Genomic DNA, 26,555 nt, shown 5'->3' on the forward strand with positions numbered 1-26,555 from the left:
TATTACTCTCAGCTTCCTGTTCTCAGTGGATTATATTTAATAGTGTTTTCCCATTCTAGGGAGTCAGGAGCTAACACTAGTTCGCTTTTGTTAGGTCAGAGTCAACCACCTGACTTTGCTCACTCGATACAACAGCCTCCTCAAGAAGCTGCTCAACAACAAAATACACATCATTTCAAGCCTGCTATATGCTGCTTTTCCCTGACTGCTTGGACTACTAAATATTCCATCGAAAAACATTAGATATGACACGGCTGTACAGGAGCGATGGATAATGACATTAAAGAAACATTATCTATCTGTCTCAGATCTGTGTAAAACCTCTTTGGTTTATGCACAAGCCAGGCTATGTTGCAATTCAATCTATCTTATGTCTCCTTCATGAAACACCATGGAGTGAAATACAATATTTATATTACAAATGGAAAACTTAGAGTTAACCACGTCGAAGTACCGCAAGAATTTCCCTTACCTTGACGATATGGGTTGGTATTTGAAGTGTATCCAGACAGCTCTCAGAAGATCTAGCTTTCCTTTGCACTAAGGGAGACAGAATAACATTCTTCATTATTGGTACAGTACATTTCAGATTTACTTCATTAACAAGTGCAACAATTTGCCTAAGCCGTTTGTTTCCCAGATACAACGGCTGCTCCAAAAGTAATGCCTCCTATTTTATTATGTTGGCCCGCAACATCAGATATGGATGTTGGTGGTACGGCAGTAGAGGTTGAACCTTCCTCCAATATCCTGTTCCATTTTGTTGCTATGTGACAGATAGCAGCAGAGGGGCAGTCAAACAAAATGTGGTCTGACACAGAAGTGCAAATGAAGCAAAAATGTTTTATTCGATTCCTCCACATGGAAAAAATGGCACCCACTCACATCCATTGATGCTTCCTGAACATTTCTGGAGACCAAACAGTGTATGTGAGCACAGTGAGGCCACAGGTGGTACATTTCAGCAATGGTGAAGTGGGTCACCTCCCTGGTGCAGATGGTTATGAGCACAGCAGGCTCTTGTTCACAGCTGGTACATACATAGCTCATGGTGATGATCACGCTGAAAACTAGTGCTTTGTAGTGGAGAACCTTCTCCATCAACTAGTACCTTTGTGCTCTTTCATCTGTTGCAGCTTCCACAGAAATAAATGAGACGTTGCTTCCAGAGTGACCTACGTACAATTGATTAGCTCAGCAATCTGTTGTGTCTCAGTGCTTGTTGAACTGCCACAAGCAACATGGCTTTTAATTTCTGTTCTGTCAGTTGTTGACAAAAACCACTAATGATAGTTAACTCAAGCGTTGTAATCTTTTACATTAATCAGACTAACACTTTTTCAGTGGTTCTCTCATTAATCTAAATGGTTAACTGCAAGCATTAAAAGCCAGACTGAGCCATGGGAAAATTTAACTTCTGGTCTACTCTCTTTCAAACACTTCTGCAGGTATAGAAATGCATACAACTTCTTTCACTGCAATCCCCACCTGATATATATGCAATCATCCCTGCTGCTGCCAGGTTCTGCAGACGCATGAAGCACCAAGACTGAACTGAACACTGCTTTCGTGGTACAAAAAAATTGTCTTCTCAGAGCCTGAGAAATGTTGTTAGACAGTTAAAAAGCAAGTCTTTTATTCTCTAGCTGTACTTCTCCACAGATAAGCAGCACACCAGCCCATCTCACATTCTTCAGCAGTAGCAAAAGCACTGAACAAATGTACAATGTACAAATATTTCTGTTGGAGTACAGCTGTATGCTTGCTGAATGACAGTGCATAGATGCCTTTGAAGAACCTAAGAAGAGATGGAACACAGAGTACAGCCCTTCCATGATTTCCTAATAATGCAGACAATAATTTCACCTTAACTATTCTAGAAATAGTCTTCTAGAGATAATTCAGGGTCTGACTCAGATGACTTAACCTTTCCACAATGAAAAAGTTTGTGGTCTGTGAAGCTGAGGTTTTGATGCAAAATACACGCACAAGAAATCCTGGTTTTGGGTATCCATTTTTCTTACTAAGAAAACAATATTCACACTGCACATACTGGATACTGGATGATATTAATAATTTTTTGTTTTGTGAGGATGGTGAATAAAACCCAGAAAAATATTTTCTATTTTTGGTGGCCAACAAAACTTATCTTAGGAAACAATTCATCTCTGAATTTTCTGTGGCAAGAGACACATATTAGCTACACTTCAATAAAGGAGCCCCACATGACCAGTGCAGCTGCATTTCACTACTGCACATTAATAGCATCTTCAAGCAGGCAATCTGTTGTCCTGCTCACTTGTCAGTTGAACTTGCTTTCACACCTTTGTGAAATACGTTAACTCCTCATCAGCGACTCGACTGTACTTGCCAACTACCGTAAAATATTTAAGAGAATACACCTCTTATGTTTCTACAGAGCAGGAGGCTGAAGTCCTGACATAGGTCAGTCTGGCCAAAGAAAAATCAGACTTTAATAAAATAGGCTACACCAGAAATAGATGATTGAAGACTCCTATGTGCACGACAAGCTATATGTGACACGATCCAAAGCTTGCTTGTCACTTAAGACAATGGCAAGTTGCCTTTTCTAATGTAAATCAAATTATGAGGATCCAAGAGACTCCTTCTTTATGATCACAGATCAGGAAACAAAGCTCAGGCCATATTACTGAGTCAGAAACCACAATCATCTCCTTCTTTCTGTGTCAATTTAGGGCAAAATCCCCCCCTCCGAAAGCAAACCAGAACACCACTACAGAACTTTGTGCAGCTCTTGCCACCGGTGATCAGAAACCAGGTTTAGAAGACATAATCTTAGCTATGAAGCTCCCTCATTTGTGTACTCAGCCAAGTTCCTTCAGGCTCCAGATGCCAAATTTCTTTTTTTTTTTTTTTTTTTAATGTCAAAAGGCTTTGATCCCTAGTAACAGATACTGTATCTTTAAAATAGGAATCGTTCTTGGATCTTATTATGAGCATAATTAATGGTTTTGAATTTGCCAAGGTAACTAACGTGGAATTTGATTAACATGCAAGCTCATTACACTTATCAGATTAATTTACTTTCAGTTTATCACAAACAAGCCTTCTGGGACTATATTGCTACCTTATTGCATTCTTTTTGACTGCTGCCGTAATTTTCTAGTCCAACTAATAATTGACAACAGAAATGCAGCAAAAAGAGCAATCTGTAATGACTCCTTTCCCTCCTTTTTTCCCCTTGAACTCTTGACTTGGTGTGAACCTGCCACTCTGTAGCTTCCAGCTATTTCAGGTGTCTCTTCATCTTCAGCCCTGAACTGCACATCTACATGCATACATCTGACAGACAATTATATGATAGGGAAGCACTCGCACTCGGTTTCTGGAACCACAAGAGTCACATCAACTGTAGCATTGGAATATTTCTTAGAATTTATATCTATGAATAGTCTAAATTCTCATTGATAGGAATAGGAATGAAACAGAACTGGCAGAAACAGGATTTCAAAAGAGGCATTTTCAAGTGTAATATTCCATATACCTGGGTGCTATCAGCAGCAAGGTAACTACATCACGTTTCCTCAGAGTATGAAACATCTGTGTATGGTTCCCAATGAGAAGAAGAAAAAACAAAGAAACAACAGTGTGGAAGACCTCAAATCAAAATGGCTACAGAGAAAAAGGGTGTTCTCAGCTTCCTTAAGAGGCCTGGGAAGTGGTGCTTTGTGTGTGTGTGTGTGTGTGTGTGTGTGTGTGTTAGTGTGAACATTCATGCTAACAGTTATTAGCTGACCATCACAGACCCAGAGACAGTAACCTTTCCAACGGCAGTTTGGAGCAGGCTGCCAGAAACTTGAGTGCAGATGATATCAATGTTAAAATCTGTGAGATGATGTCCAATGGGAATCTTAACATAAGGGTGGAAAAAAGATTAATCTACTGTCAGAGATCAAGGATGATGTACAACATCTGTGAATACTTAACAGAAATTAGATTTAATCAGCAATAACACAAACTCAATAAGAAGGGACAGAGTGACCTCCAAATTACTTAGTATGGGCTCTTAGTGAATGATAAATGCCCTTCTTAAAGTGAGAAACAATTAACAGTTATCTTCTCATTACTATTTCCGACAAGAAAAATAAGCCTTTAATTACATGATTCAATTTTCTTCTACTTGGCAAGATGTCTGAGACTTTAGCAGCATGGCTGAACTCATGATGTGGAACAAATTAATCTAAATTAGCGCTGCAACAGATCTAATACAAATCAGCAAACAAAAGACATTTCTTGCACGCTTAACACTGATAATGTCCTCCAATCATTAGTTTCCATAAAACATATTTCAAGAGTTAAGATATGTGATGCTTTCAGACACTGAATTTTAGAACACCATACTGCTCTACAAGTTCAGACAAGTGTAACAGCTCAAGACTCAACACTGCTACTGCTGTAAACGACATGCTCTATACAAATTGCTTGTTCCTACTTAAATAAGAAGCCAGCAGTTGTCTGTTCCTTTATTTTTATTCTGGACTGGCTTTCATATTTAAGCTCTGCAGGGCTGCAAATAAATTCAGTAAGATATAATGACACAAACCAAAATAACAAAAATAAGCTCCTAATCCTTGTATGTTATTTCTAAGAATTCTAGATAGAAGCTTTCCACCTGAAAGTCACATGCATATAAGGAAACCAACTATAAATTTTACTGGGCGGGAGAAACAGAGCAGAAATAAAACAAAGAATATTTTTAATTCCTTAAGCTTTACTGCTAGCACTGCCATATGTATGGCACATATATTTATCTTTTTAAACATTGATGCAGATACACTGACACAATGGCCACTTCAGTTTTAATGTATAGCTATCCCAAAGATCTCTGAAAGAATGCACAAAGCTGTTATCCTTGTTACTTCTGCAGTATACTAGCAATGTTTCTCCATTTTAAGCTAAGGGCTGTTTTTTTTTCAAGTAGATGGCAAATTAAGAATTTAATTTTATTCCAGTTACAACTGTTCCCAGATTACAATTCAATTTACAATTATGTCAGATTAAGCTAATTGAAAAATTATTCTTGAGCTTTTACAATCAAGTCATCAAAACTGTCAGAAACAGGACATCAAAGCTTAACATTATGAAGCTTTCATGAGGCACGTGATAGTGTGAAATACTTACAAGGCAAGTACCTTCTGTTCAGTCTCTTCAGCTTTGTCACTCAATCATATCCACATTTTCCAAGTAGCCTGTCTTATAAGTAACTATTAGTGCAAAATGTGTCAAGAATATGAATAAGAAGGAATAAGAAAACACAGGCTGGGAACTCATGCTTGATAAAAGAACAAAATATATTCTTTCTATATTTATCACATAATGTCAAAAACATATGACTGTGACTAACTGGTTTAATGCAAGAAAGCTTAACTTAAAACAAGCAAAATGCATTATTCTATAGTAATAATTACAAATACCAATCAGCTACATCCTTTTCTTTGCATGGAATGCATGACACAGGATGACCTGCATTCATGATAAAGAAACTAGAGAAGAACCCTTATTTTTTCCCTTATACCAAGTTTGCTATATGCATTCCCTACTACAGTTCTACTTCTTTACCACTGAAGACTAGCAACAGCCTGTTAGACCAAATGTAGAAGGACCACTCTCCTTCCTCTCTGCAAAAACAAATGAAAGCAACTGAGTTAAGGAAAATTTTCAACTGCTGCAACTGCTCAAATTCTAAAGGGACTTCTCCCCCACCCCCTGTGTGAAAGACCCACACAATTAACAGGATAGACTACATGAGTCACATACTTAAATGCAGGAAACTGGTGAAGTGAATATATACAAAACGGTTGTCAAGCACAAAGCAAACTCAGAAGAAAAAAAATCAGAGGAAAAAAAATATTTTCATAAATCTTTCAATAAAAACAAATACTGAAAGTTACTTATAGCCATGGGTGAGATCGTTTAAGAAACAGAATCAAGGCAGTGTATTTGTTCTACACTTTTCAGTGGGAAAGCACTGGCTGGCACACAGAACACAACTTATCTCCAATAAAGAACAAAACACACTAATGTAATTTTAGAACAAGCCCTAGAAACCTCGAAGCCATGGAAGATTTTCACTACAGTTCAACAGACCTCCTAATATTTAAGAACCAAAGCCTCTTACATCCCCCCTCTGGAGATTTTCTTCTCTCCAAAGGACCTTAATGAAGAACTCTGAAGTTCTTCAATACTTTTGCTTGGTTTTATATTTCCCTCCTCAAACTCTTTTATCTTACTGTATAAATGAAGCTGATTTACAGCATCCTGAAACAAATGGTCTCACCATGCTTTATTTATTGGCATTTATAAAGCCTCCTGGAAGAGAAACACACGTGTATTAAGTTCGTTATAATTGAAGAAAAAAAAATTACACTGAAGTTAAGATCTGCTTAGTTAGTGTATTCCATTTGTAATATGTAACATACATGATTTTTTAAAACATTTATTTGTGCTTTGATTCACCCGAAGGCAATTTTATTCTGAAGCAATTGAGCATCTTCAAATGAACATGATTACAAGAGCAAGGAAGACTGCATAGAAGACATCCAATATCACTTTTCTTTATATTTGCTACAGAAAAAATATTACCTATTCCAGTCCAGTAGTTTAAATAAAGATGTACATGTGAGGTACCAAACTGAAATGTTTCCAGAAGAGGTAATTTTACATTCTCATTTCATTTATTACGTAATGCATAATTTACTTTGGTACACTATCTATGGCTGCCACTCTGTCAGAAGTCAGACTGCCATTAGACCTTGTCTATTAAGGGAGTAAAAAATGTAAAATAAAAATCCAATATGGTCACTGGAGAAAAGGGACTCGAGTTCTCAGGGTGAGTACAGTAATTAAATAAACTTTGCTAGATTTCAATGCAACAAAAGAAATTCAGTACTTGACCTCTACATAAATAAACACAAAGATTTCTTGCATTATTTTGGTTGATTCTGTACAAGTTTCTTTGATTAATTTTATTTAAATATAACTCTTACAATTTTATCCAGGATCTTAATGAAAATGAGAAGCAAAGTTTGACAGTTCTAATATAGAACCTGCACAACAGTTATCTTTCAACACTGACTAAACAATGGCATATAGAAAAAGGTTTAGAAATTACACACTTTATAATGAAGATGTCTTATCGTGATTAACTGTTGTTACAAGATGAATTTTTCCCTTTAGTGTGCAACATCATTCCTTACTTGCCAACAATGTGTACAAATCATCGCAGCAAAATTTACAGAAAAATTGACTTTGGCCTCGGTCTTACAAAGACCTATTTACACATTTGGGATAAGTAAGCATGTTCTTCCCTTTGAATTCTGTACATATATTAAAGCTTTAAGCCTATATTGGAATCTACAAAATACAGCAAGATAAAAAGTTTGTCAAATATACATCTTAGACCATTACAATACAGCATCTTTACATACATGAACTTATCGTTTGCTCAGTTATCCACTCTTCATCACATGCGCACCTCTAAGAAATGGAGCACTCCCACAGTTAACTCCTTGGTGCTGATGGGCTTGACTGCTGAAAGCAATTGTTAGGTGGGGGAAAAAGAATCAAATCCACGTGCAAAAGAGATTGATATGCCTCAAACTGCCCCCCAAAATGAATACTCCTGTAAATAAAGAGATACACGTCTTAATACAACTAAGCATAATGAATTCCCTTTGGGAAAAGTACAGCTACTCAATAATCACTCTCCCGTTTACTCAATTTTTTACTCTTCGGAGTTCATATCATTAATTCAACACCTCACATAAGTTCAGTTTTGGCTAAGTGTTTCTATTAATTTATTTTTAAATTTTGGTTCTTAAAGTTCTGCTGCCAACAGCAGATCACTTTCATGGAAAAAAGGACCTCGACACCAAAGAATTAATGCTGTATATGCATAACTGAAAGGACTCGAGTAAAAATAGCGTTTAGAAGTCCTTCAAACTGTCTTGTGACAATCTAGCAACAAAATCTAACCTATGTCCCAAATGAATACTTGCTACAAAGAAGGCAACTCTGCATGCAATCATTCAAATTTACATTAGTTTGTAATTAAAACAAAAACAAGATACAATTACAAACAAGTATACAACTTTATACAGAAGGCCTCACTGTGGTAAATTATATATAGCATAGTGTTCTCATTTTCCTTAAAGTGCTATCAACACCATATTGGTTCAAGGTCATCTATTGTTTTAGGAGGTCTTTTAGTACAGCACCAGCACTGGCATCAGGGGACACTGGCAGTGGTGTAAAAGTAGGCAAAGCATCTGAAATAGGTTTCATAAGTAGATGCCCAGAAGTAGAAGCAGGTGTTATGAGAGGCACTGCTGCAGATCGAGGTGCCAGAAATGGATTTGCATCTGGTCTTCTGCTGATTCCTGAGACTCCAGAATCTGAAACGTAAAACAAACAAAAATCTCCACTGTGTTGGAAAGTTTTTGTAAGTCTATCCAATTTTTGAGCATTTGCCCTAAAACAAATTTTACAACTGCATATTACTTTCCCAATATGAAAATTTCATCTGCTTGCCATGGACTGCAGATACTCTCATAGACTTATTTCTATCTTCTCTCATCTTGAATGTTACCTGCCCCAATGCTTCTTTTGTTCAACAATTCCTGTGTCTACACTAAAAGTCACCAGTTAAAAATCATGGCACTTCCAGAACATGCCCAACCATATTGTGCTTGTTAGCATGGAATTCAGTAGAAACTCATGATATGCAATAAAATCCATACATTTTTGTGACATGGAACACAAACACCCTATGCGAAGGTTCACTTCACCTGTGCAATCAAACACAAAGTATCTGTCACACTGACTCCAGCACTATGCAAAGACATAAGGGTCCATACACATGCACTATCACACAGCACTCAGGTAAGGCTTCCTACCCTAGCTGTATTGGGGCAGCTGCCCCAAGGTCAGCTTCAAGAGAACTCATGTAAATAAAGATCACGGACAGTGAGTCACAACTGAGTCTCGAGTCCTCAATGTTAGCACACTGGTCGAGTTATTAAAAAAAAAATAAATTATTTGTAGTGAATAAATTTGTTCTCAGCATAATTTCAAATTTTCTTTAATTGTTACCTGGTATTTGACTGCTGCTTGGAGTACTGCTAGTTTTACCAGTTCCTGCTGCTCCTAAAGGTTTCATATCGTGAACAGAAAGCTTAGGTGGAGGAAGGCTTGGGCAAGACTCTGTTTCAAGGAATTTCACAAACAGTTCTGAAAAAGACTACAAAAAGCTACTTGTTATGAAATCTTACATGCTTTTCAAAGGAGCATCAGTAAATTAAAAATAAATAAATATATATATTTTTAAAAAGCAGCTGTCAGCAAGCTCTGAAGTACTCTGTACTGGCACTTAAAAGTTCTACTTAATGAGTAACAATGTAATTTATTTTCAAAACAAAATATTTGTTGTCTCAGTGAGCAAAATTTATGTAAAACTGATGAATTTTAAAGATAACACATGCACTTCCACCATGGTCCTATTATTGATTTTAGCAAATAGTTTCAAAAAACCTATGCTGCTACAGACATCTCAAGTACTTGCTGCCTGCATTATTTCAGTGGGCAAAATAAATAAGTAAAAATCCCTATGCTTCAAGATAATGTAAAGGAGTTATTTCTGAACGAAACTGTCAAACTCAATGAATAACAACAAAAAAAGAAGTTAATCCAATCTGCTCAATCTCGAATGCTTAATCTTGAATGCATTATTAAATGGTCTGCAAAATGGAAAGTTCCACAGAATAACTGCTCCCATGAACCATATCATGAAAACTGTTGCTTCACAGTATTTGGAAGCTTAAACTATCAACTTTATATGCTGTACATAAGAGACACTAACTGAAGCAGCTAAGACTTACAAGTAAAATTTAAAGGACAGATGGGAATCACTGTCATGAAAATATGGTATTATGATCTTTTTTTTTTTTGAATTGCAGACATTCAGACTCCCACATGTATTTAACCTCTGATGCTGTCAGTTTGTAGTATCAAGTCCATACTGGAAGAAGTCAGTGGTTTCAGCAGCCAGTGGAACAGTAAGTAGTTTTGTATTAGCCCAACACTTACAATTATGCAATTGTCTTCAATACCTATACATTTATTTAGTCAGAAGGGAACAATTCCTGTGAGCACATCCCCAACACAAAATATGCCAGAGCAGCTGCACAGAACATATAAATAATGTAAGATAAAGTAGAATTGAAAAATTGAGCTCAATATACTTATGAACCAAACATAAACACTAATATGCAACTGTTCCAGTTCTTCCACTCAAAATACATGATTAATTCTTACACTATTAAAACCAGTCTGGTGAGTTGGTCGTAAAGGTGTGCTCGGGACACTCTTTGATCCTGTTCCTCCACCAAGCCAGCCCGTCACCCATCTTGTAACTCCTCTTTGGTCTTCAGAGAGTAACTATAAGGTTTAAAAAAAAGTTAGGAAGCAAAATAAAGCAGCAGATGAAAACCTGCACCACTGTGCTCACTGTATCACTGTAAGCCATGTGGGAATTCCACAAAATCCACAAACAGGTAACTTTAATTTCTACCAACTATAACTGCCAGGACAATCACATTTATTTTAGCATCAAGTCATTCTATTTCAGATACTGCAAATGAATTAGAATCATAGAATTACCTGATCAAGTTCCTCCTTTTTCATACCCAAGATACTTCCCATTAACCTTAACACTTCATTACGTTTATTTTTTGGAGTATGAAAATGTCCAATGAAGAGATTCCTCATCAGGAGCCTGCAGAACAAAGACTGTTACACTGTCTGCTCCTAGATAACAGGTGACAGGGAAATTCCAACACATTTATTCCTTATACTTTTGCCTAACCAACAATAACCCAAATAAACAATCCAATAAAGGAACTAAAAGGGAATGCCATGAATTTCCTTCCCCTCTAAGTTAAAACACTTCTTAAACAATGAGCTGTGATTTGGACAGTATTGTAAGTATTGTATGCAGTAACATGAAACTGAATTGTACGTTACCAACTTTTGATGCAAGTGACACAATGCAGGAAAATATTATTCCCAGATCTTGACCCAAGAGAACCTTTAAACTGTCCGAAACCTAAGGAATGAGCAGGGGAACCCATTTGCCTATCCTGGTTTCAGTTCTAACACAGAGAGAGATTATGATGATGACTCAGAAAGAGTCTGAACAGCATCTGAACAGCAGCCAGCTGATGCCATTCAAACCTAAGATGTATTATAAAAATTGATCACTAAGAACTTTTTTCCCCCATTTTCATAACTCACACTAATGAAGTGTAATACTACTTAAACATATAATCCAAATTTTGATACACATCGGTTTTAATCAATTCTAACATTTACAATCACTAATTGAGAAATGTCAAAATAATCAAAGTATAATTTCAAGATTACGTAGAGAAGCTCAGTTCTGCACTACTCTTGCAACTCTTAGTAACACACCTGTTCATTGCTAAGAAGAATAAAGAACAAAGATGTACACCAATATAATGACTTACTTGTCCACTTTTCCTTCTGTGCTGTTGATGAGATTCATCAGTTTATTTTGTACATCTTCTAACATTTCTCTTCTGATCTCACCTATAAAACGTTATATCAAAGCAAATAAAAATCCCAGACTTTTTTTCAAAGTGTTATTAGTAATACACGTCTTTTAAAATAAAGATAAGCTAATATATATATATATATTTATTTAGAACAGTATCAGCACAATTTCTTATAAAAAGTGTCAACTTAGTGATTATTACTTGAATTCATAAGCTAGAATTTTCAGAACAATACTTAAAGCTAAAGTACAGAAACACAGGATGTCAGAGAACTGCTGAAGATCTGATGAACTGCTCAGTTCCATATGGATTGTATAGAACTGGAAAGAAGCTCTTTATCATGTTCTCATCAGGTCTTTGGAGCTCAATATATTTAAATAATATTCACTCTCGTCCATTAATTACATAGCATAGATTTTGCTACAATTCTAAACTTTCAGCAAATTATTTGTTAACTTAAATTCAGAATACACCTGATTACCCCATCCAGGAGCTCTGGCTTACTCTGATCTTTCACAAATTAAAGCTCACCACCATAAAGAAAAAGAATTTCCAGAAGGTTTTACCAGCTAAAATACTTTACAGCCTTCTGATTAAGGATACAAGGACACAGTGACAAAAAAACTCATATCCCCAAATACATGACACTTGCATCAAATTACAAACACTAACAAACTGTTTTCTGAGAAGAAAACAAACAGCTACAAGATACAAAGAATTAACTGAAGGTAAGTTTAAGAACAGCAAAAACAGAATTTGTCACCAAACCTTGGTTCTGCCAGATGCTATGTTTAAATTTACTTTTTTCCTAATAAAAGCACAAGTCTTAATAGCACACACAAGCCAAACAACATAATATAGATCCTCAATATAAAGACAATTGCTACCCTGAAGTTACAGAAGAGTTTTTTCTCCCCTCTCTCTGTAAGGCTGAATTCTTCAGATGTTTTCAAACCCTACGGAAAAACTCCCAACCAACATAAACTTCCTCTTATTTTAATATTTCTTGAGCTCATGTTAATTAATTTTTATTTTTTTTTTGTAAATATTTGTAGGAATGACTGGGTACCTTGAAATTCTTTGAAATAATCACATTTTTCTTGTGAGAAGATGGAAATGAGGGAAGAAGAAAAAGTGACTTGTAGGAAGTTTTATAATTTCTGAATCATTTGAGATGCATAAAAATTTTCCATTCTGGTTTCCATGTGACTTTCAGTCTTTAATAAATGCATGTCACTACATGGTTCTCTATTTAACAGCAGTGCCTCCCTGAGAACCAGTGAGAGTTCTGGTGCATCTACATAGAGAGCTAGGCTGTGACATGTGCCCCGTTCAAATACTCCACAACTTTTCATAAACACTTCCCCAATATGACTTTTGGAAGGTAAAGAGTAGAACAAACTAATTAGTGTCATGCTGGGAACATTACTTAAAATTATGCTTCTTTGCAAGCGTGGTTAAACAGGACCCCCAAATTTGAATGAAACTGCAGGTGAACCATGGAAGCTGAGTGGTTATTTAGGTTTCCACAGAATAAAAGAGAATTTTAAAATGTTAAACTACCAATTTTGATTAAAAAAAGAGAAACAACATCTGAAAATAGGGTTTAAGTTTGTTCCACGATGTTGAAAGATGTTTTGCTCTACTTGGCGAGATACCAGCAAGCTTCCTTTTTACTTTTTTAAAACAAACCAATTAACAGTTTTTGAAGTGAAATGTTACTTCTGTTTTCTATTTTTTCCTGAGAAAATTTTTATATCAGAGAATCAACTTTTAAGGACAGCTACATGGCTACATTCATTCACGGTGATTACAGCTCTACCCTTGGACATGTTTCTAAATGGAATATTTCCTTCTAAAATGGAACCTTAGAGTTGAAAAGGACTTAAGCATGCACTCCGTGTGCATGAAAAGACTGAATAATAAAGAAGACCTGAGCCAAAATTCAGCATGGACTGCTGTAAACCAGACATTTACAGCAGTCTCTAATAATTTGTTAACCATTTATGGCAATCCCAAAAACTGCATCTGGTACATCTTATACTTTTCCATTAAAATCACTTCTCCTGCCAAAAAAAATCCATAAAGAAATCCATCAAAGGATTTGGCCAACAAAACCATGTCTGGGAATGTATTTGGCTAGTTTTCAATAAGACATTATATGTTTTCTTGTATAAACAGAAAAAATGGAATGGTCTCTTTTTCAGTAAAAATAATGATTTATTCTACAACAATATTGAAGTGCTTCTTATAAAACAATTTCTTTCAATTTTTAACAAGTAAATTGCTTGCCACTACGACCGGTTTGATAAAACACTGAGACCCAGTTTTCTCTCACAGTTCAAACCCATTAACACATTATCCCTTACGCTTTCAGGAAGCTTAGCTATCAAATTAACCAGTAGCATAAGAGCTCTCCAAATAATAGCGCCAAATTTGCCTATGTTAAAGTTATTTTCAATCCAGAGTCTTTGAACATTTCCACTGTGATGACTCTTGTAAGAGAGAGATGATAAAGAACAGCCGATTAAAAACAAAATCTACTGAATTAATAGTAGATTGATGCAGAGTGAAACTTGATTCAGTTTGTAAAGTTCATATGTGAACTCAAAACAATACTATGGTGCCCACTGGGACGTCAAACTGCACTTATGGATAAAATACATTTAAATAATGTGTAGTTATGAAAAAGCTGCAGCTTTTTTGAGTTCCTTCTGAAAATGCAAGGGCTTTTTAATGGCTATTCACACTAATTGTAAGATCACAAACAAGTCTACGTTAAGAAAATATTTTATATTCCAAGAGGAAAACAAATCACAATTTAAGAATGAATAGCAAAAATTAGTTCAATATGGTCAGAGCTAAAGGAGTTACCACTGCATTCAGCAGAGGTGATTTTGCAAGCACCTTCCTATAGCAACCCTTAACTAAAAGACTTCACCCCCAGATTTCCCACAGATATTGAGGGGGGGGGAAAAAAAAATCAGAAGGTCTGAGACCACAGAATGTGAGCAAGTCTCTGCCCTTCAAACTCTCCTTTGAGAGCCCCCTTGGAGAGCTCCTCTTGCTGCATATTTATCGCACATATACACCTGAAAGTCAGACTGCAACAAAGGATGTGGCAGTAACAGCAAAATATGGTAACCCACAGAAAAAGAAGGAAAGAAAAAGCAGAACTCAGCTGGAAAACAGAAGAGAAAAAGACAAATAACACAAATAACAGTGATTGAAGAAAAAGATGTTAATACTCCCTCAATAGTTGGTACTGTTAAACACTCATGTGAGAACTGTCACACAGCTAGACAGACCATTTCCCCTTGTGGCTCAAGGAAACACTGAAGAAAAAATTACGTGCCAGGGCTGAGATTTAAGGACAGAAATCCAACAAAATTACTATTAGTTCTAAGTTCTGCTTTACTTAATGATACAACTCCTTTCTCATGAAAGCTGATATTAATGAAGAAAAAACACCACAGTGATCTTATGTTATTCATATAGTTATTGCATCATCTCTAATCGAGTCTGAGCTTGTAAAATCTTACTGATGTCTGGCATTCAAATACATTATACAGAAACCACTTAGTTTTTTCTATTTGATTAAAGTTTGAGACCATAAAGCAGAAATTCATAAAAATGGTACTAGTTTTTCCTACACTGTATTCTGCCTGTTTAGGCTTTCCTATACAGCTTTAATGCTAGAAGTGCTTACAAAGAGAAGGCTATGTACCTACCACAGATTTTACATTCCAGCGAGGAGAGAAAATACCCATTTCCATGCCATTCACAGACACAGAATCATTTATGTTGGAAGGGACTTAGGTAACCTTAGGTTACCCAGTCCAACCCCCTCAGTTCAAGAAGGCTCAGCTAGAGCAGGGTGTCCTGAACTGTGCACAGACAGGTTCTGAGTATCTCCATGGATGGACACACCTCTCTGAGCAAACTATTCTTTTGACCACACTCACTGTAAATACTCTTCCTTTTCAAAATCGTTTCTCCAGGCAAACTCTTCTTACCATTTAGCCAATTTTTGTCTTCAAATCCAAAGTAACAAAGGTTGTAAAATGTCAAAGTATTTAATCAGAGAACAGTATGAAAAGCATATTTCTAAACAAGAGCAATCCAGAAGCTCATCTGAAAGGAGATAAAAAAATTCAAACTAAAGACATGCATAAGGCCTTTGGCATAATTTCTCTAGCCTTATTCCTGCAAGAGCAGTTCCCTCTACATCTCTTACCAATAGCATATCCTTCACCTCACAGCAACTTTGTCTGTGAAATATGGTAGTTAATTTGAAAAAAATGTGACAGCATCTGGTATTTCACAAACTTTTTAAGAGAGAGAACTAAAGCTGATTCGAGGGCTTTGGTATCTAAAGAAGGAAAAAAAAAGAATAACTTGAAGGCATTTCTTACAGAAAGACAGCTAACAGAAGGTGCACGTAATTTTAAAAATGTTTAGTAATTTAGAAATATTTAATTGGTGAAAAATATCTTACCTTCTCTTTTAAGCTCTTCAATCTGCTCCTCTTTAACATCAAGTTGCTCAGTAAGCCTTGATGCTGCATCCAGCGCAGCATTCGCCTCTTCTAAATTTTCCTGAAGAGAAGGTAGGAAAAGGACAAAAAGGGGAGCACAAGAGTTCACTTACAATTATGCTAATGAAACACAGATCAAACATAGCAAAAATCTGTACTTTATAATAACTTGGTTGGAAACATTCCCAGCATGCTATGTTGCTGGCCTTTCAGTCCCAGCCTGGCCCCATCCCTGATCTGAAGAAGAAAGAAGAATTATCTAACTTGATCTAGAATCATAGAATCCTTAGAGATGGAAGGGACTCTGAAGGCTATCTAGTCCAAGTCCCCTGCAATGACCAGGGACACCATAGCTAGATCAGGCTGCCCAGAGCCCAACCCAGCCTCACCGTGACAGTTTCCAAGGATGATGCATCAACCACACCACTGGGCAATCTGTTCCAGTGCCTCACCACCCATACTGTAAAATTTTTTTTCCTTATATCTAACCTGAATCTACCCTCTTTGAGTTTGAAACCACTTCCCCTTGTTCTATCACCACCAACCCTGCTAAAGAGTCCGCCCACTTCTTTCCTGTAGCTCCCCTTTAGATGCTGAAAGGCTGCTATCAGGTCACCCCGCAGCCTTCTCTCCTCCAGACTGAAGAGCCCCAGCTCTCTCAATCTGTACTTACACAGGCTACTCTTATACAGTAACAGACAATTAACACTTCACACAGCAGTTAAAGGAAAAAAAAAAAAATCTATCAGTAATTAGCATGGAACTTCATTGGGTTCAACTTCATTATTCAGTCTACCTGTAGTGAAGCAACTTTTTCTTCTAAGTTCTGGGCTTTTTTTTTCCATTCTGCAGTCTCTTTTTGGTGTTTTTCCAGCTCTGCTGAATACATGGCTTTCTCTTCTAATGAGTTAAAAACACAAAAAGAAAAAAAGTATTCATATACATAATTCTCTTTTTTGAGATACACAATTGCAAAATCTCAGCATTATCACATCTGGCATTCGTGAGGTAGAATTCTAATTTCTTAAGTCGTAAAATGGCCACCAGTTTCCACATCTCTTAAAAGATGAAAGATTTTAAAATTCAAGCTATCAAAATGAAAATCAAGTAACCGTGTATTTCAAAAGCACCAAAATATGGTGGTTATCTCATTTGAAGAATGCTTGCTGTGACTGATATTTCTCGACAAAACTTACCCTGTTGGAATTGCTCTAGTACCATCTGCAGGTTGGTCAGTGACAATGCATACTGTTTCACTTGGTCCTGTGAGATGGCGAGCTGTAGCACTGTTTCATCTCTCTGCTTGGAAACCAGGTTTAATTGATCTTGCAAGGATTCAACCTGCAGATTAGCCTGATGACTTAAATGAGCATGAAATAAATTATTTAAGACAACGAAAAAAAATCATCACAGACAAAATTAAACTACAACAAAATGAAGACATTCCCTCCCCATCCCCTGAATTCCTCTTAAAAACAAACAGAAAAAATCTCCTAACAACACATTTTAAATAAGCCTGCTAATACCATTTTTGCAAGAACTTTTTGTTTGAAGTTTTGCCCTGCTTCAATTACTAAATGAATCAACAAGCCCTTCTAACAACTTTTAGCGTTAAAGGCAATCACAAATAACTTGGTATAGCCAGCTCCATACTGACCACTGAGTATCCATTTAATTTCCCATTATGCAGAAATTTTATGAACCTGATAACCGAGGCACCCCCTAACATAGGCTCATATCAGGTACAAAAATAGGCTGTACTTCTTGAAAGACATTTGACATGTTCCTGCAAAAAACTAAAAAATATTCTACCAGTTTTTACACAGCCTTCTCTCAACTCTTCAAACTTCTGACTGGTTTCCGCAACAAATTCTGCTCAACTCAGAAATCTCTTTGCTGAGAATGTTACGAGCAAACTTTATCTTTGACACTTAAGGAAGTAGAAAAGACTGCAGCTACATATATATTTTTTGATTAATACTCTTGTTCTTCTGGGCAACTGCAGTGAAATGAAATCTTTTGCTTGAAGTAACAAACATGCCTATATTAAAGACAAGCCTTGAGTAATTTTCATTTTCTGATTTTCATTATTCTGAATGAAAACTGTAACTATAATTAAAACAATATATAAATGCTTACAGCACTGTACACCCTTCTACGCTAAAGTATGAAGATGTGTACTCATCTTGAAACCAATATGAGTATCACAAGCACACCTGTTTTGAACTGTGTTCTTTCCAAGTGAATGAAACCTTGATTTTAAAGGCAATTAAGAATCTTTCACCCTGCCACATGCAATTAAATTGATGGGTTGAGGAATTGTCTTTGTTTCCAGTTCTAATCAAAGATCTGAGATATTTATAGCTAGCAAAAAGGACAAAATTTAGTTCATTACAGTTGTCAAGGTTATTTCATACTGCCTCTCTGATTCAGGATCAGAGACTAATTAATATTTTTTTTTGTTTTCTCAAGCACCTAGCACACTTCAGAATGCTAATTCAATAAAAATGAAGTCATCAATATCCTCCAGCTAAGCGTAATATTCATAGACAATGGCATTGCTGAATAAATGAAAAGATTACCTGGCATTCTCCACTGCAGTAGATGAAGACACGAGTTTTTCTTCCAAAACTGAAACTTTTTTTCTTAGCTTGGTCTCTCTGTCTTCTGCAGCCAAGGCTTCTCGTGTATAGGAGTCCTCCATTTCTATAAGGTGGTTACGCAGCCTCTCCAGTTCCTGATTTAGGCGCTGCTCTTTCTCATGCAAATGCTGTATCTGTGTAGAACACACCTTAAGTTGCTTGTATTATCAGCTTTCATAGAGGAAAGTAACCAAAGAAAATGTACTTTAAAGCATAGTGCTTGTGTAATGATTTTGAGTGCTTTTACAAGTTATTACTAACAACAATTATGCAGAAAATATTATAGATGTAATTTCTTTTTCTTTTTTTCTTGCAACTGTAAGTTATGTGGTAGCATACCTCATTCTGTAGGGCACTGCTCTCCATTTGCTTCTGTTTGAGTGCAACCATAACTTGGTCTCTCTCTTGCTGAAAAGTAGCAGCCTTTTCCTGCATCGATTTAACCTCATTGAGCAGTTGATTCAATTCCCCCGTTTTGCCCTGTGGAAGACATAAAAAAGCTTTTCAAACACAGCAGTTATACTAAAGGAAATTAGCCTTGATAAATGTAAAGACAATACTAACATAACAAGAAAATGGGCAAGACACACATGGCCCTTCAGCATAGGAACACTTTCAGGGAAAACATTATTCTGAAGTTTTTCCACTCATCACTAAAAGACAAAATACAAGTTATTCCTAAAGGACACTACGCACTCGCTGTTTTAATTAACTGCTGTGAGTAGATACCCTTTAAAGAAACTTTTTGTTTCTTTAGAAAAGATTCTCACTCATTAATTACTTCCACGGTAATTAATAAACTACTGCAACCTTTCTCTGAAAATACACTGAGAAAAAAGTATCTACTTTTCCATATGTCAAATTGTGAGGAGAAACCTTTTTTTTTCTTTTTTTTTTTTTTTCCTCCAGTGCAGCTTCTCCAGCTATAAAAAGATGTGTGAAGTCATTTATCTCCTAGAGATGCTGTGAAGCAACCACACTGGAGTGACTGACACTTGAAGGAAGAACTTTGAGAAAATAGTTCTCCTTGCCACCTCTGCAAATTTTATAAAATAAAAACAACATAGAGTAGTTAATGCAGAACAGGCAAAACCAAAATACTGAGCAGCTCTTCATTAAATATTTTCCAAATGAATGAAAAATGTGGTTTATGGATATAAAATTAACAGTTAAAATTGCAAGCCATTCATCCATTGATTTTTCATTTTTTACTCTGTAATACGATGCGGTGAGGAGTCACCAATTTCAGGCAAACACATGATGTGTACATGTACATGAAAATACATTACCATGCCACTTATTTCAGAAGATAATAAACATGAACGTACATACCTGTTCTTTCTCTTTCAATAGCTTCTCAAAAGCGAGAGCTTTTTCCTTCATTGAGTGGGACTCAAACTCTTTCTCTTTCAGCATCATTGAAAATTGCATATTAGTTTCCTGAAGTGCTCGGAATTCTGTTTCTTTTTCTCTACACCTTACAACTATTTTTTCATTTTCTTCTTTCAGTTTTCGAATATCCATTTCTAATATTAAATTCCTTTCTTTGAGATTAGTCACAGCTTGTTTTAAAAGTTCATTTTCATTTTCTTTGTTACTAAGATTTTCACTCACAGAAAGTAACTGATCACTTTTTGATTTAATCAGTATGTCTTTTTCTCTAAGAGATTTCTGTAAGACATCATGTTTTTCTCTTATCTGCTTCATCTCTGAATCAGTCTCTTCTTGACTCCTCCTTTCAAACTCTGATGCTGTAGCCACAGAATCGGATAATCGTTGATTGTTTTCCTGAAGAGTCCTAATAGTTGAATCTTTTTCTTGCAGCTTTTTTTTCAGCTGTTCCAATTCCTTCTGAAGGAGTTTAGATTCATCACTGAGTACTTCAGGAGTGCTGCTTTGCACGACTGAAGGCTGTGAAATGATGGAAGCCATTGTCACAGATGGTGTTACCAAATCAAGTTTACCCAGGAGAAGATCTTTGGTATTATGAAGCTGTCCTATGGTGTGCTGAACTTGTGCTAATTCTTGACTAAAACTTCTTAATTTTTTCTCATTTTGTTCATAACTCTGAATCAAGCCATTATAATCTACCTGCAATTTTGAATTGCTATCACTTTCAACTGAAATCTGTGCTTGAAGCTTTTGTAGCTCTTCTTGGAGATGAGCTGACTCATGCTGCATGTTCTGAACTGTGGTTATTACCTGCTGCTTCCACTCTTCCATCTTCTTTACTTGCTGTTTTAATTTATCACGTTCTTGTAAAAGTTCCTCAAACTGGTTACTGTTAACACCTCCTGAGCCATTATCAGTACCCGTACTGGATGTCTGCAAGACAGTCAATAAGGTTTGGCATTTCTGACTTAGAGCATCTATTTCAATATCTTTTTCTCGAATGATACGGGATAAATTTTGAATAGTTTCTCTAAACATATCTTGACTGCTATTTTCAAATCTATTAGATAATTTTTGGTTCTCTTCTTGCAACCTTACCAAAGCTGCTTCTTTAGCAGCCACCATATCCATGATCTTATGGTACTCTGTTTTTAACTGACTGTTCTCTCTTGTCTTTTCACTTAGAACTGCTAGTACTTGTTCTCTTTCCATGACATAAGCTTGTAGCTGCTGCTGAAGACCAAGGACATCCTGCCGATAGGAAGCTGAGGAAACTCTAGCACTGAGAGCTTGTATTTCTAAGTCTTTCTCTTGAATGATTCGAGTAAGTTTGCCAACTTCATCTTTAGACAACTGATCGATTTGTTGACTTAGGGAAACATTCTTTTCATTTAGAAGCTTAATCTCCATCTCCCTTTCCTTGATACCTTTTACTAGTCTTTCAATTTCAGCTTTAGATAAGTCATGTTTTTCATTCCCATTTTCTCCATTAAGTGTCTGAACTTTTGTTTCCTGAAAAAGATCAGTGGAATCAGTCTGAATAACCTGTCTCTCTTTGTGCAACTGAGTTTTAATTTGCTCAATTGTTTTCTGCAAATTTTTAATTTCCTCATCTTTCTCTAAAGAAAGTCTTTCATGTGTGACATTCATTTGTTCACACTGAAATTTAGACTCATCTATTTCCTTTCTTTGCTCCTGCAAGGACTGCTGAAGTTGTACTGTTTTTTGATTCTGGTCTTCTATTGTTTTTTTGTGAACTTCTATTTCTTCTTCAAGATTATTCTTTATCACTTTTAATTGTGTCACTTCACTTTCAAGTTCAATAATAATATCTAGAGTTTTAGGCTCAACCACAGGAGTTGCTCGACTTTGCTGATCCTTAAAACGTTCAATTTCTTCCTTCAAATGATTATTTTCTTCCTTCATTATAGCAAGACTTTTGTCTTTCTCCTCTAAGTTCTGTTTTAAGACATCCTGCTTTCTTGAAACTTCCCTATGTTCCTCAAGTTCCTGCTTCACCTGCGAGGCTTGATTTTTAAGTCTTTCAATAAATTCCTCCTTTTCTTTTATAAGTTCGGTCAACTGCTTTTGTCCCCCTAAGCTAGTAGTTAACATCTCTTTTGTTTCTTGATGGTCAACTTCCATCTGCTCCATGCCCCTTTTGAGTTCTGCAATCTTAAAATCTTTCTCCTGATTGAGTTTAACCAGGCGCTCATGTTCAAGCTGCAATGCAGTGGTATCCATACTACGGGCATTTGATAGCTCCTCAATAGTTTGCTCATACTTGTGTGCTTGTTCAAAAAGTTGTTTTTCAGCCTGGCTTAATTCTGTTTCTAAATGCCTTTTTTCCAATTTCAAAGCTTCCACAACTGTGTCTTTCTCCAAGCAAACTTTATTCTTCTCAGAAATTGTATCATTTAACTCCTGTTTTAGTTCTTCAAAGGCTGCTATTAGCTTTCCATTTTCTGTTTTGAGATCAGACAGAGATTTCTCTAAGTCTTCATTTAGTTGCTTATTTTCCAGTTGTTTATTCTGTAGTTTCACAATTTCTGCTTCTCTTTCTTTCAGAATCAGATCTTGACTACTGTGGCTAGATGCCTGCTCAAGGACATCTGTGGCTAATTTGCTCAAGGACAGAGAAAGTTCCTCCTCTCTTTCTTTCAGTCTTTGTTGCAATTCTCTAATTTCTTTTTTATTATGCAAGTTACAGTCCTGGGCCTTCTTCAACTGCTCCTGAAGGTTTCTAACGTTATCTTGAAGTTGTTGCTTACTTATATGCAAATCATTAAGTGCATACGAGCATTGACTTAGTTTTTCTTTCTGAGTATCTAACTCCTTAATAGTTTCCATCTTCTCCATTTCTAATTTTGCTACTTTCTTTCTTTCAACATCTATGTCAAATTTCAGCTGTTTGGTGATGCCATCAGTTTCTATGTGTTGTCTTGACAGCTTCTCTTTCAGCGTAATCATATGCTGAAATGAAGATAAACAAGAATTTGTTAGAAAAGAAGGAGAATCAGCAGAAGTATGTATTTGATTTTCATCCTCTGAACAATTAAAAATTTGCCTGAAAACAAAAATGTTTTCTACTTAAAAAAACTGAGCTAACAAATAGTATCAAGTAGTCAACACTAAATGACTAATTGTTATTTACACAGGAGAAGAGGCTGACTGTCACCTCGCTACAACCACCTTTCAGGGAGTTGTAGAGAACAGTAAGGTCTCCCCTGAGCCTTCTCTACTCCAGACTAAACAATCCCTGTTCCCTCAGCTTCTCCTCCTAGGAGTTGGGCTCCAGGCCCCTTCGCAGCTTTGCTGCCCTTCTCTGGACATGCGCCAAGGCCTTGATGTGTTTCTTGTACAGAGAGGCCTAAAATTAAACACAGTTCTGAAGATGCAGCCCCTCAAATGATGACTGGTCTTAATGGTCAGTATAACAAGACAGTGATGTAAAAGTATAATTTTAATTTCTTTATATATAACATGACCTTGGCTCCACAAACATCCATATTATGAAGAAGTTGTGATACAGCAGATTAACTGGTCAACAAAATGAAAAACAATGGAAGGAAGATGAAAAGCTTTTAAAAACCATTCATCTTAATTAAACTGTCATAAGAAAGAATTAAAGTATTAATAGGACAAAAACCTCTGAACTACATACAAACAAAAATTATGTGGTGTTTATCTGGACTTTAGAAAGTGATATGCATTATGGGCAGCAGATGTATCATATTTCTTTGTCTGCAACAAGCAAGTTTCTTACACTTTAGGATTTCACATCAAGATGGTGAAACACTGGCCCCAATAGCCCCATTTGTTTATTTGCCCCAGGGATAACTTATCTACATACAAAGATCATCTTAAAAGATAAACACACACAAATATAAACATACATTTTTGAAATTCAACAAATAATTTGAATGTTTGTTACCTGAGTAGCTTCTTGATTCTGCTTGTCTAGTTCTTCCAATTCTGCTATTAATGTTTCTCTTTCAGCAATACTTTCATTTAATTCATGTTCTTTCCTTTCCAAATCTTGCTTTAACTGTCTTAATTCTGAATTCTGATCCTCAGTATATGCAGAAATAATATTCTCATTTTTACACTGTGCATTTAGAAGTTCCTTCTCAAGTTCCTCCTTAAGTCAAACAAACAAATTTACGTATTAGCCTCTCTTGACGAAACTTGTACTGTCCCACTGTGAAATGCCTTCTTTTACTCAAAAACAAAAGCAGAGCACACATTTTTATGTTAACATCTCTGAGTCTATAGGAACATTATCCCAATTAGAAATTCTTTATTATGAAGTATTCATCTTTAACATTCATATATATGCTTTTTTTTTTCATGATTACTTCTTTCATGATGCTCGTTAGTGTACTTTACAAACTTCTTCATAAAAAGTCATGGCCTGACAATCACAGTTACATCCACTACTGAAGTATGGATCCACAGCTGGGATAGACTATTACATCTTCCAGAGACATTTTAAACATACAGAATGCACAGCAAGAAAGGAGTCAAGGGCAATGAAAAACATCCTTACAAAAACTGCTATGGGAAGTCTTTAATTGATGCAACATACAAAAGATCCTACTTGAAAAAATTTCTGGATACATAAACTAAGTCATATCTCTCAAGTGTGAATTTATAAAGGACTTGCTGGAATGTTGAAAAAAAATTAAAAAGATACATTAACTTCATCAGTAAGATAAAATGTGATGTTAGAGCACTATATGGAAGAAAAAGCTATTTTAGAACAACGTTGTCAAAACTATTCTGAATATACCAATACTTACCACTGTGTAGAAAAAATATGTAAACAATACAGATTAGAAATCTAACATACATACCTTTTCATTCCTAAGTTTAAGATTTTCTTCTTTAAGAACTTGGAGATCTAATGTAAATGCCTGAACATCTTCTGCCATATAAACAGGATTGTCAGCCTACAAAAACAGTAGTGAAATACTTAAGGTAAGAATCCAGAGCATTTAAAAACCATCATCTGTATTAACTCTTTACCAATAAATATCAGTGGAGGAACATGGAAGAATAAAAACCTGATAGGAATACAGTTTTATATTGTCTAAAGTACTGTTTTTCCAGTAATTTAAAGGGAAGTTTATGTACAATACTTTAAGAATATATATTACAGTAGCCTAAGTAAAGCGGGCTAAGTGGAACTGTACTTGTTTTCTTCAAGAGAGTACTCTGTGGAGTATAACAAAGCAAAATGTATTGCTCCCTTGACTTCCACATGTAATTATAAAAACAATTTAAAACTACTTCCTTGACTACAAGGTCAATTATACACAGTGTGAATGCTACAGGAATGTATACTAAGAACAGGTATTTTCCACAAGTTACTGTTGTTGCTGCTTTTTGTTAGCTTAATTCAGAAATTGCCTTACCTGACTTAAACTTGAAAGCCTTGCTATTTCTCTTTCTGCTTCTATAATGGAAAAAGAAACATACTTTTACTACTTCCAAAAAAAAAAAAAAAAAAAAAAAATCAAACCAAATCATCCTCCTACCTTGCCCAGCAGAATTCTACTCTAAGAAAATCATAGCATCTCATATAGCATTTCATAGCATTGTAATGAGATACTTTTTTTTTTTTTTTTAAAGGAATGAAAGGTACATATTAGAAAGTAAAAGTTCCCTTTTACAACTGAATGCACAGAAGGCCAAATTTGATACCATGTTTTATCACAGAAAAAGTGTACTTCTACAATAAAACTTCTATCCAGGCTTATTTCAAAGGAAAAAAACCTACTGAACAGTTGACACACAGTTGATACATACTGGTATCAGAACTTCTACATTTATCATTCCAGGCCTAACTACATTCTCTGCTCTTATCTCAGTGAATAACCCTTATTTAAAGCAGCAGCTTTTAAAGGTACATAGTTGAATATTCAGTTCCAAATTCTTAAAATACAGTGGCCTTCCAGTGCCTAAAGGAGGCCTAATGGAAAGCTCGAGAGAGACTCCCTATCAGAGAGCGTAGCGATAGAACAAGAGGGAGTCATTTTAATCTAAAAGAGGGGAGATTTAGACCAGACATTACAAGAGAATTTTTTGATATGACAGTGTTGAGGCAGTAGAACAGACTGCCCAGAGAAGCTGTGGGTACTCCGTCCCCGGATGTGTTTGAGGCCAGGTTAGATGGGGCCCTGGGCAACCTGGTCTGGTAGGAAGTGTCCATGCTCAAGACAGGACGTTGGAACTAAATGATCTTTTAACACCCCTTCCAACATAAACTGCTCTATCATTCTGTAAGAGTAAATTCTAAGCAATAAAGTTGAAAATATGTGACAACATATTATTAAAAATCAAAAACAGTAAAATAAACCCACATCATCT

At 35.9% G+C, this 26,555-nt stretch overlaps 1 protein-coding gene across 1 annotated transcript in view; it reads right to left on the reverse strand.

Annotated features, from left to right (window-relative positions):
- Window positions 1-6,262: 6,262 nt before the first annotated feature.
- The window catches only part of TRIP11 (thyroid hormone receptor interactor 11), a 29,188-nt gene continuing 8,895 nt past the window's right edge, over window positions 6,263-26,555 (reverse strand). The window contains exons 8-21 of the mRNA XM_048948801.1: window positions 25,601-25,641; window positions 25,040-25,135; window positions 24,118-24,324; window positions 20,124-23,156; window positions 19,131-19,271; window positions 18,732-18,925; window positions 17,346-17,509; window positions 16,946-17,049; window positions 16,111-16,210; window positions 11,565-11,646; window positions 10,699-10,813; window positions 10,354-10,476; window positions 9,133-9,280; window positions 6,263-8,435 (exon numbers count right to left, since the gene is read on the reverse strand). Coding sequence (XP_048804758.1) covers window positions 8,227-8,435; window positions 9,133-9,280; window positions 10,354-10,476; window positions 10,699-10,813; window positions 11,565-11,646; window positions 16,111-16,210; window positions 16,946-17,049; window positions 17,346-17,509; window positions 18,732-18,925; window positions 19,131-19,271; window positions 20,124-23,156; window positions 24,118-24,324; window positions 25,040-25,135; window positions 25,601-25,641 — 4,757 coding nt within the window. The 3' untranslated portion in view covers window positions 6,263-8,226. The remainder of the gene's footprint in view (window positions 8,436-9,132; window positions 9,281-10,353; window positions 10,477-10,698; window positions 10,814-11,564; window positions 11,647-16,110; window positions 16,211-16,945; window positions 17,050-17,345; window positions 17,510-18,731; window positions 18,926-19,130; window positions 19,272-20,123; window positions 23,157-24,117; window positions 24,325-25,039; window positions 25,136-25,600; window positions 25,642-26,555) is intronic.

Source organism: Lagopus muta, chromosome 6, assembly GCF_023343835.1.
Source record: "Lagopus muta isolate bLagMut1 chromosome 6, bLagMut1 primary, whole genome shotgun sequence".
Taxonomy (NCBI): domain Eukaryota; kingdom Metazoa; phylum Chordata; class Aves; order Galliformes; family Phasianidae; genus Lagopus; species Lagopus muta.